The sequence below is a fragment of the Myiozetetes cayanensis genome, unplaced genomic scaffold (assembly GCF_022539395.1).
Source record: "Myiozetetes cayanensis isolate MyiCay16 unplaced genomic scaffold, myiCay2020 scf26, whole genome shotgun sequence".
In the NCBI taxonomy this organism is placed as follows: Eukaryota; Metazoa; Chordata; class Aves; order Passeriformes; family Tyrannidae; genus Myiozetetes; species Myiozetetes cayanensis.
Genome location: NW_026087477.1, coordinates 5958280 through 5969331, shown reverse-complemented (window position 1 = coordinate 5969331; position 11052 = coordinate 5958280). Strand labels below are relative to the sequence as shown.

Here is an 11052-nt window from a genome sequence, read left to right as displayed (position 1 = left end):
TGGTTTCCTGCCCAGGCAGGTTGGTGTCCAGCAATTTTTGGGAGTGTTGACAATCTGGAGCCAGGATTTGGCACAACTCCCAACCCAGTTCCTCCCCTCCTGATAAAACAGAGGGATTCACTTTCCCAAAACCTCCTTTCCAACCTTTACTTGGGAACAAATGACATTTTCATTGGCTCTGTCTCCACCCTTTTAGAATTAGTTACCTGCTCATTTACCTGCTCCCATTAAAACTCCTTTCAGCCAATCACAACTTTCCTGCCCCTCTTTGGTGAGCGTAAATTCCTGAGCACAGGAACTGCAGGTGGATTCACCTGCTGCAGGTTTACAGTTGAGATCATCTCTTATCAAATCACAGCCCACCTTTTTGCTCCCACTCGGATTTCTGGGCTCTGACTTTGCACGGTGGGCTTTCCCAAATCCTTCTCTAATTCTCCTTGTCCATGCTTAATCCAAAAGGATTCCCTGGGAAGGGAAGAAAATTATCTCCATCCTGCTCAGGAAAAGCATTTACAAGTGGAAATTGAACCTCCAGGCTCCAAACCCAGCTGTCAAACAGATTGTTTGACAACAACCACTTGCTGATTGTTCCTGAACAATCTGCCCCGTGGGACTCTGAGCACAATTCCTGGTTTATCTTGGGAATTGCTGAATCCCTGTCTGCTGTGGGTGACTATCAGTGCAGTCACTCCAAGTACCTTTTCCCTCCTGTCTGATTGAGGGTTTTATTAATGTACTGACAGCAATTAAAGCTTTTATTGGTGCTGATGCAGCGTCTCTTGCTGGAGCCTTCCTTATTGACAAGACCTCGTCACACTCTGCAAACAGGAGATATTCCTGCTCTTGAACTTCCCATAAATTGTCCTTGATCCCAATTTTCAGAATGACAAAGCCCTGTGCTCTCTGCCCAACCCCCAGGAAGGACACCCAGGCTTCCTAACATCCCTGATTTTGCAATATGGTATCAAATCATTAAGATATTGAACCTGTCATTGTGCACAGGCTGTAATAAAAAAAAAAAAAAAGGGCTTGTTGGGATTTGAGGATATTTCTCTGGGTGTTTTGGTTTGTGTTTAAGCCTCAGGCTCAGTAGCTTCTCATCTAATATATTAAAATATATTAAATTTCACAGGGCATCACGTCCAGTGTGATATTCCAAATATTTCCCCATGACACAATGGTAAGTCAGAATTCCAGGAATGCTCTGAGCTCTGTGAGAAGTGCAACAAACCACAGCAAAAGTGATTTAAAGGAACACCCCATCTAATTGTAAACCTGCACCAGGTGAATCCACCTGCAGTTCGTGTGGTCAGGAATTTACACTCACCAAAATGGGGCAGAAAAGTTGTGATTGGCTAGAAGGAATTTTAATGGGAGCAGGTAAATGAGCAGGTAACTAATTCTAAAAGGGTGGGGACAGAGCCAATGAAAATTTCATTTGTTTCCAGGCAACTTGTGCTCAGAAAGGAGGTTTTGGGAAAGTGAATCCCTCCATTCACTCCATAAAGCAGGTGCTTGTGGCTCCCTTTTTTGTGTCTGCACTAAATATTGTAAGATCAAACAATTGTGGCTGAAATGTCAGCCCTCAAAAGAATAAATCAAACAGATTTTTCTGCCTAAGAAGTTTAGGATGAATCCCCAGGTGGTGCAAGTGGAGGGTGCTGCTTTAGCAACGGGCTCAGCTTTTGCCCTGTTAAATTAGGGGGGGGTTGAGTTGAATTTTCCTCTCTCTGTTTCCCCCCCCAACACTGCTCGTTGCCATGGCAATGGCTGCATGACTTTGTTGTAGTTGTTTTATTTAAATATAGCAAAAGAAATTGCTAGAGCTTGGGATTCTGGCTTTGAAAATTCAATTTAAGCAAAGCCTAACAGCTACTCTGTGTTAGAGGTGCACAAAATAGCTTTAGAAACCACAGAGCCTCTACCACAGAAAACCACAGAACCACACAATCCTATAATTTGAAGAGTGGACAAACTTTTTTTGGCACTTCTTGTGGATGGAGGACTGAAGTTTAGAGCCAGTCGATGTTTTTCAGGCAGTTTGTAAATGGCTGTGAGTGACCAAGGGCTCCCAGGGGCTGAAATGCCCCGTCCCTGCATGGGGGGAGCACTGAAGCTCCACTCCCCCAGCCATGAACACCTGCAAAACTGAGTCTAAAGTGAACTTCCAGAAAAGCCAGAGGGTTTCTAATCCAACCTTCCACTTTAGGGCTGAAAAAAAGAAAAAAAAAAGGGATTTGAAAGCGCCCTGCTCGCTGGCTCACGGGGTGCTGGGCTGACCACCATGGTGCTGGGCTGTCCACCAGGGTGCTGGGCTGTCCACCAGGGTGCTGGGGTGCTGTGGGGCTGTTTCAGGGTGCTGGGCTGTCCACCAGGGTGCTGGGGGGCTGTTTCAGGGTGCTGGGGTGCTGCTGTTGTGGTACTGATGTGGTTGGTGCTGGGGTGGTGCTGGGCTGTTTCCCAGGGCACTGGTGCAGTGCTGGTGAGAGCTGCTGTGCTGCTGGGCTGTTCCAGGGTGCTGGGGTGATGCTGGGGTGGTGCTGGGCTGTTCCAGGGTGCTGGGGTGATGCTGGGGTGGTGCTGGGCTGTTCCAGGGTGCTGGGGTGATGCTGGGGTGGTGCTGGGCTGTACTGGTTGTGCTCAGGGCTCTGTGTCGCCCTCGAGAGCTGAACAAGGGACCGAGCGACCTTAAAGTCCCCACAGTGGCAGGACCCGGGGCTGTTTGGGGGTCACAGGACTCGGGTTGTTTGGGGGTCACAGGACCCAGAGTTATTTGGGGGTCACAGGACTCGGGGCTATTTGGGGGTCACAGAACCCGGGGCTATTTGGGGGTCACAGAGCCCGGGGCTATTTGGGGGTCACAGAACCCGGGGCTATTCGGGCTGTTCGGGCTGTTTGAGGGTCACAGAACCCGGGGCTGTTTGGGGGTCACAGGACCCGGGACTGTTTGGGGGTCACAGAACCCGGAGCTATTTGGGGGTCACAGAAGCCGGGGCTATTTGGGGGTCACAGGACCTGGGACTGTTTGGGGTCACAGAACCCGGGCTGTTTGAGGGTCACAGAACCCGGAGCTATTCGGGGGTGACAGGACCTGGGGCTGTTTGAGGGTCACAGGACCCGGAGCTGTTTGGGGGTCACAGAACCCGGGGCTGTTTGAGGGTCACAGAACCCGGGGCTGTTTGGGGGTCACAGAACCCGGGGCTGTTTGGGGGTCCCAGGACCCGGGGCTGTTGAGGTGTTTGGGGGTTACGCGTGTCCCTGCAGATGAGCTCCCGTGCCGGGCAGGTTGGAAGGTTTCACTGACTCTCCCAGCAGGTGAGAGACAAAACCGCTCTGGGCAGAACGAAACGCAGCGCTCTGAACACCCGCGTGGATGAACCGACCGGGCAGGGACTCCTCGGGATGCTGCCCCAGCTCACAAATATTTGCTAAAACTTTCACCGGGACCTTTGTGCAGGATTTGCTCGTTTCTGCACTTGACGAGCTCTATCTAATCTCGCAATCTATCTTGCAACAATAGCGAGCCCATCGCTGCGGTATCTTAGAAGAATATGTGTGAAAATCTTGTTTACAACGGACTCTACATTTCCTCCCCGTCAGGTTTTAACTACAACCTCTTGTTTTTTCCCTTTCCCTTCTATGGCAAAATCAAATCCAGGATCGCTGCGGATGGCGGTGGCTGGATGCTCCCTGGGAGGCAGCTGGTTAATTAGGACAAAATTACTTGAGAGATGACAACCCGATGGTCTGTTGTTAGAAGATGCGGAGCGTTAGTGATTTCCTGCTGACCAGGGGAGGCTTGGGAGATTACTGGAATTACATCTTTGGATGTACTCATTTAAGACAATTAAAGAAAGAAAAAAAAAAGAAAGAAAATAAAGAAAAAGAGAGTTACAATTACTCATAATGGAATGTGAGAAGAATGAGATCAGCATCTCTTTTTTTTTTTTTTCTGCTACAAGATGATCTCAAGATTCAAGAACCTGCAGTTTCCTGTAAAGACCACACAGCACTTATCACATCTGCCCTCCCTTTAAAAATGACAGTTTCTCGTGAACTTTTATTAGTGTTTTGTGCCCCATCCCTCCCCACTTTCAGAGGCCTGTGTGTTTATGTATTTTTCTATGAGGTCTTTGATATTTATACCTTTGCCCTATTTTCGGTTGAGTCACAGATCTCAGAGGGCACAACCTGCTCCTCCTCGGGGTTTGGTCGTTATTTGGTGGCAGCATCAGGCACATCGGGGGTTTTAGCTGAAGACTCTCTAGTGAGCAGGAGCAGAGGGGATGACCCTCCCAGCCAGCCCCTCCACTGAAGGCAGGTTGGGATGCTCCCATGTTGAGGTGCTGGAGGGGCTCCCACTGTGCTGGGTGACGCAGAGGAGCCACACGAGGGGTTTTGGAGGGTTGGTGGCTGTGGTGACATTTTTATCTGCACAGGCACTGCAGAACCATCTGCTTCGTGCTGGGTCACTGCCTGCAGCTGCCTCCCACCCCTGGGATCCCAGAATCCCAGAATAATTTGGGTTGGAAGGCTCCTCCAAGCCCTTCCAGTGCCACCCCCTGCCATGGGCAGGGACACCTTCCACCAGCCCAGGTGGCTCCAAGCCCCATCCAACCTGGCCTTGGACACTTCCAGGGATGGAGCAGCCACAGCTGCTCTGGGAATTCCATCCCAGCACCTTCCCACCCTCAAAGGGAGGAATTCCTTCCCAATATCCCACTGAAATTTCCCCTCTTTCACTTGGAAGCCATTCCCTGTGTCCTGTCCCTCCATCCCCAGTCCCTCTCCAGCTCTCCTGGTGTCCCTTTAGGCCCTGGAAGGGGCTCTGAGGTCTCCTTGGAACCTTCTCTTCTCAGGGACAGGGCTGCCACACCTCTGTGTCTCTGTTAAGAACGAGGGAAAGCCAGGTGAGTACCAAGAGGTAAAAGTAAGAATGTTAAAAGTCCTTTTCTTAAAGTTATAAACAGCAGAGAACGTGCTGAAATATGAAAATCTTCAGCTATGGGGAAAGAGAAGGAAATACCTAGAACTGTTGCAACAATGAATGTGCCAAGTTCAGAACATCTTTAAGTCATCCTCACTTTCTGGAATTAGATTGTGCAATTTTTTTTTTTTTCTAGTGAATAAACGAGTTTTGTTTCTAATGAAGAAACATTAAAGTTCCCTTATATTTCACTTTGAAAGAGCTATAAAAGTGAAATGTGGAACTCATTCTTCCATGCCAATGATTAGAAGCCCAAAATACATCTGTTCCACATGAACAACTGCAGCCTTTGCTTTCACAGAAGAGCAGCTATAATTGTAGTCACTCTGAATGTATTCCTGTTGATTTTGTTCTTCTGTATTTTCTAACATGTAAAGTCAGGAAAAAAAAAAAAAAGTCACAATCTTGATTAAAACCAAGTTCTGTGTATCCAGATGTTAAGGAGAAAAAAAAAAATGCTGCAATATTAAGCTGAATCTGCATATTTGATTAACAGTGATTTTTGTCCTACAAGTATCAAAACTCACCACTAAGCTCGAGCTGTAAAAACAGAGGATCCCTGTCAGAGTTTCAAGTAACTTCCTCAGATTTACTCCTTGGATTTCTGAGCTCATTTACAACTGGGGAAGAGCTTTTTGGGGGTCTCAATTTGACTTTTTGCAGCCATTTACTGCTACAGCTCTTGCAGTATCCAGTTTATTTGTGATTAGTTCTCAAAATCTGGATTTTGAAATTTGGATTTTTGGCTGATTTCCTCCTCCCCACCCCCCAAATATTTAATATCTTTCTTAACTCCTGAAATCGAGGTGGGACTACAAACTATTAAGTGCATTTAAGTTTTGGGGAATGAGTTGTGAAGGTATTTTTAACCTGTGCAGTGAATTTCTCCTTGAATTCCACTACTGTTCTATTGGAATTCTGCACTGAGCTCTTGAGAACAAGGATAATTTATGTACAAGAATGCCTTAAAATAAGCCTCCGTAATTACAAAAATGCAGTGTTTAAATTTATAGTGAAAACCCACACACTGCTGGCAAAACTAGAACTGCATCTGGAAAACATTAAGGATGCTATTAAAATAGTTTAGCATAAACTAGAAATGAGACTGAAATTGCAGTGTTGCTTACTTAACCATTTTTAGGAAGTATATTTTGAATCTGATCTGCTTTCCTCTGTGAGTTTTTCATAAAGCACTGCACTGTGTCTCATTTACCACTGAGAATGAATTACTTACTCTGTTATCTCTTTTAGAAAAATCCACAGCTCTGGTTTGGTTTTTTTTTTTTAAAGTGTCTTCTTACAGTTGTTGGTGATTTAAAACAAAACCAGGTGGTTGCTGGTCCGGCCATCAGGGGAAAAGTAACAGGGAGATCTCAAAGGAGAATAAAAATCACAGCAATTAAAAACTTATTTTATTAAAAAGATGAAATGTTTTCAAACATTGAAAAATTACGTTTTTATAAAAACAGAAATAGGCAAAATACCCATTTGTCTTCTATTTACATATACAATATTTCTCATTGTATAAAATTATTTACAATATATAAAAAAATTACAGTAAAATAGGTTATTTTCTTACAAGACATCAAGCCCTGTACTTCTAGTGTAGATCATGGCAAACAAGAATATTATTGCACCTGTGAACCAAACAGTCTAACAAGAGGAGTGTTCTCTTAGCCATGCCTTCAAACTGAGATCTAAAATAACATCGTTAGCTACAGTAACATTCATTTTTTATCTCTTCTAGGGTCAAACTTCAGGCAGTTTCCATACAAACATTGTCTTGTAAAGCTTAGGACTGGGTGGGGAAGAATCGGGAAAACAAAACAAAAAAAAACATATTTACAGCTTCTTCTCTACAATCTGTATGGAGTCTTACGGAGTTTACCCTTTCACAGAAGCTGCATAAATAATAACCCCCTGTTCTCCTGACCGGGACGGGCAGGTCACTGATTACAGTCACGGCACATTCTCTGCAGGAGAATTCCTGGCTAAGCCTCCTTGTGTCAAACCCTCAGCGTCCGTCCTGGAGCGTCTCTCTCGCTCGGTCGGTGCCTCCCCACGTAGTACCAGCTACAGGTTTGGGGTTTTTTTGGTTTTTTTTAACGCTCTCCCGCACCTGAGCAGTTTAAAAAAACAACATCGTCCACAACAGCATTGGCCGGGCGGAGTCCCCCGGGGCTACATGTGGCGCTTCATGTGCAAGGCCAGGTGGTCGGACCTGGAGAAGGCCCGGTCGCAGAGGTGGCACTGGAAGGGCCGGTGGCCCGTGTGTTTGCGGTAGTGGCGAGTGAGTTCGTCGGAGCGGGCGAACTTCCAGCCGCAGCCTTCCCAGTTGCAGTGGTAGGGCTTCTCACCTGGCGGGGAGAGCACACAGCGTGACTCAGCGGGGCACTCCCACGGCAAAGCCAGGCAGCCTCCCGAGCTTATTTAGCGCCTTAAACCTGAACAGAACTGCCCCGGCAATTCCCTCACCACCCCCTCTACCTGCCGTGAAAACGGCTTTGGAAAAGCTTTGACATACAGGGGGAAACACCTGGGCGTTACAGCCCTGCCCACCTGTCAACAGCTCTGTGAGCACGCCTGGACTTTTAAACAGTTTAAAGCCCCGTTTTTACCCTGTTTTAAAGCAGACTGTTTAATCCGGGGCTATCCCCACCGGCCCGCAGCGCATCTCCGGGTGAAGCCACCAGCCCTATTTACCTGTGTGCGTCCTGAGATGGGCCTTCAGGTGCGAGCTCTTGGTGTAGGTCTTCCCGCAGCCCGCGTAGGTGCACGTGTGAGTGGCCGTCCTCTTCCTGGGCCAGGAGCGACGGCCCCGCTTTGGTTTGGAGTCCAGCAGCTCCAGAGGGGAGGAAGGAGGGGTGAGCATGCCCCGCGGAGCCGAGGGCTGTAAGGGCAGGCTGTCCTCGAAGAGGCCAAACTGGGAGGTGTTCTGGTACTGGAGGTGGGTCTGCGGGTGGTGGAAGCCGGAGGCCGGGTGGTAGCTCTGCTGGAAGGGCACGGACGAGGGGCACATCATCTGCGTGTGGCAGTCATTCACCATGAGATCGTCGGGGCTCAGCGGGGGCGTCTCTGCCCCGGGGATCTGGGGGGAACTGGCCACCCGGGGCTGCTCATAGGCCATCATGCAGGTCGCGTTGCCCTCCTGCTTAATCTTTGGGCAAGCCTGGGGCACCAGACCCAGGACCGGTCCGTAATTGTCCATGTCGGGTTCGGGCTTGATGTTCTCAACGAACTGCGGGCCCCCGAAGGTGGGTGTCACGAAGAACCGCCCGTGGACGCTGCCAGGAGGGCAGTAGTTGGAGTCCATCTCGGAGCGCATCATCTCCGGCACGATGCCGGCGTTGTAGGGCGGGGGGCTGCCCTGCTCCAGGGCACTGTAGCATCCCGGGGACGGGTTTGTCTGGTAAAAGCCACCGTTCTCGCCTTGGGCAGGGGGATAATCCCCGCCGGCAGCGCCCTGGCCGTAGCCGTCGCTGCCCATGGAAAGGATAAAATCCAGCACGTTGTTGAGATCCTCATCCTCTTTGCGCGGGGAGAGGCCGCCCCAGGCGCCAGCGGGGGTCTTGGCCTCCTGCTCGCATTTCCACCTCTGGGGAGAGAGAAAAGCCACAAGGTTAGAGGTGCGTTCGCCTCGGGGGGACAGACCCGCCCATGCCTGCGCTGAGCCGTCGGTGCTCGGCGCGGGGGGTGGGGGACACACTGGGGCACTCACTTCGTGCAGCGCTTTCTCGCGGCAGGGGCTGGCGAAGGTGGCGAAGGAGGGCAGGGCCGTGTCGCTGAGCGCCATGGTGCGGGACGAGCGCGGCCGGCCGCCCTCCGCACCTTATAACGCGGGCGCGGGCGGCCTCAGGCCAATTGCAGGAGCGGAGGAAACGCGTCCCGGACGGGGCGGGCGGGGAGGCAGCGGCTCGGGCGCAGCCTAAATTTAGCCCCGGTATAAAAGGACGCGGCGGCGGCGGTCCCAGCCCGAGCGGGGCGGAGCGGAGCCGAGCGGGGACGGGCCCCCTTCGCCGCCCTCCCCTCGGCGCGGGGATCGCGGCAGGGCCGGGGAGCCGCGACCCCCGCCCCGGGCAGCGGCCGGAGAGGGGACACCGAGGGGTCCGTGTCCCCCGTCAGCGTGAGCTGGGGGGAATCCGAGCGGTCTCTGTGTCCCCTCGGGACGCTGAGAAATGAGGGGTGGCAGAGGGGTCCCAGCCCCGGGGATTCTGAGGGACCCTCCCTCCTGAGGGGACCGTGTGCTGAGAGACACTGTGAGGGACCCCTGCGGGATGGGGACGCAAAGGGACCCGGCCCCAAAACACACAAGGGACTGTCTGTGACATGAGGGGACACTGATGGGGCCAAGCTCTGACAGGGACTGTGAGGGACCTGCTGTGGAATGGGGGACACGGAGGGGTCCTGCCCTGGACACACCAATGGACTGTGAACTGGGGGGGACACTGCTGAGTCCAAACTCCACCACCCTGTGAGGCACCTGCTGTGGGATGGGCGACACTGAGGGTTCCCTGTTTGGTGATGCTCAGGAAAACACCAGGAACGAAGGGTTTGATCCCCCCAGACCTCAGAGCAGCTGTCCCATGATCCAGTCTCATCCTTGGAGCACAGGGTGGGATGAGACCCAGAAAACGAGGATGGGAGTGGAAGGAGTCCGGGGTGCAGGCAGAGACATCGATGCCCTGCTCCCGTGGGTAAACTGGTGAGCTGGGGACAGGGGCCTCCTGCACTGGTCACCCTAAAGGTCTCAGACCCATCTCAATGCTTAAAGGTGTTTAATGCCACTCTTGCACGGCCTCTGCTGGAGTTTTGCATTTAATGGAAGTGCAGGTCTCAAGCAGAGTTTCCATTTGCTGCACAAGGACTGCCAAAATCAACGTTGCCCTGTGACATTATGAGGGAAATAATGGAAGTAGCTTCTGTGATCTCCTCTGCTCGTAGCCAATTTATGGTGCTGGGCTGGACTTTGCAGAAGGGAAGACTGTTCTCCTCCCTTACCTTGGCCTCTGGCTCAGATGCCAATCTTAGGGAACAATTCCCCAATAAAGTCTGATAACGTGCCCCAGACTCCTGTTTTTGAGGATCACAGCTGCTTGGCTGCCATCCAGGAGTGAAAGAGCAAAAGTGACAGTTCTGAAAGGGGGAAAATGATGATTTATCCCGGGACAGACCGATTCTTCGAGAGCCTGTTCAGAGGCAGAGCTGTGCTTTCCCCTTACCTCCTCCACATTTCCTTTGCAATCACTTCTAAAAGGATTTCTGAGCGAGCTGCAGATCAGAAGAGTGCAGGAGAACAGCTCTCACTTTTATGCCTGGTGTGCCCCAGGAGGGGAAGGAGCAATGCCCTTGATGGGGGGGCATTTCGAGCCCTTTCAGCAGAGCCCACCTCTGCAAAGCTCAGCCGCTGGGCTGAGCAAACGATCCTTCCGACAGCCCCACATGTTTCAAACTCGGCAATACTATCGTTTTTGATTCGAAAAGTTCACAGGCTGGCCAGGAGGAGCAGCCAAACTCCTGTGACTGGAGCAGAATCAATACACTGAATGCATGGTAACGCCGTACACAAAGATGTGACTCATGGCTCGGTAATGTCACACTTGTGTAATCTTTCAATGTAAACTCTTTTCCTCTAATAAAACGCTCTCGTAACCGAGCGATATGTATATATGGGGCTGTGAGTCAGCCAAGAAAATACACTCTGATGAATTCAGAATGAATGCGAATGTTCCCTTGATAACACACCCCGAATGGCTGTGTCAGTTTATGTGCTTGTGATTTCAGCAACAGCCAGAACAAAATATTTTGTTTCTAGGATATACAACTGGACGTGGAGGTTTCACCGAGGAGTCCCAGTCGGGTGCTGCCTTCCAGTAGGCACTGGAAGGGCTCTGTTTACAGCCCTGCGCTGTCTCTGGCACCGGCACCAAACTCCGCTTTTTCTTTGCGTAAAGGAAACGTTGAGCGGGCACAGGGGGGATGAAAGCCAAGCTCGCGAAATAAGAACTTCACGGCCTTTAGTTTCTTTTTGTTTTCAAGTAAAGCAGTGAGGCTAAAAATCGAGAGCT

The 11052-nt window shown here is 50.7% G+C and overlaps 1 protein-coding gene across 1 annotated transcript; it reads right to left on the bottom strand.

Annotated features, from left to right (window-relative positions):
• Positions 1-6377: 6377 nt before the first annotated feature.
• Positions 6378-8781, bottom strand: KLF2 (KLF transcription factor 2). The gene is made up of 3 exons (XM_050320971.1): positions 8706-8781; positions 7691-8582; positions 6378-7344 (listed from the first exon to the last, which is right to left on the bottom strand). The coding sequence occupies exons 1-3, from the start codon at positions 8778-8780 to the stop codon at positions 7169-7171; spliced, it is 1143 nt and encodes a 380-aa protein (XP_050176928.1). The 5' UTR covers position 8781; the 3' UTR covers positions 6378-7168.
• Positions 8782-11052: the final 2271 nt, after the last annotated feature.

Excerpts from the sequence above, each read along its gene's own strand:
- KLF2 (XM_050320971.1), bottom strand. The coding sequence starts at position 8,780 with ATGGCGCTCAGCGACACGGCCCTGCCCTCCTTCGCCACCTTCGCCAGC. Across the intron at positions 8,583-8,705 it reads GCGAGAAAGCGCTGCACGAA|AGGTGGAAATGCGAGCAGGA; the intron begins GTGAGTGCCCCA and ends CTCTCTCCCCAG. Across the intron at positions 7,345-7,690 it reads CCATCTCAGGACGCACACAG|GTGAGAAGCCCTACCACTGC; the intron begins GTAAATAGGGCT and ends TCTCCCCGCCAG.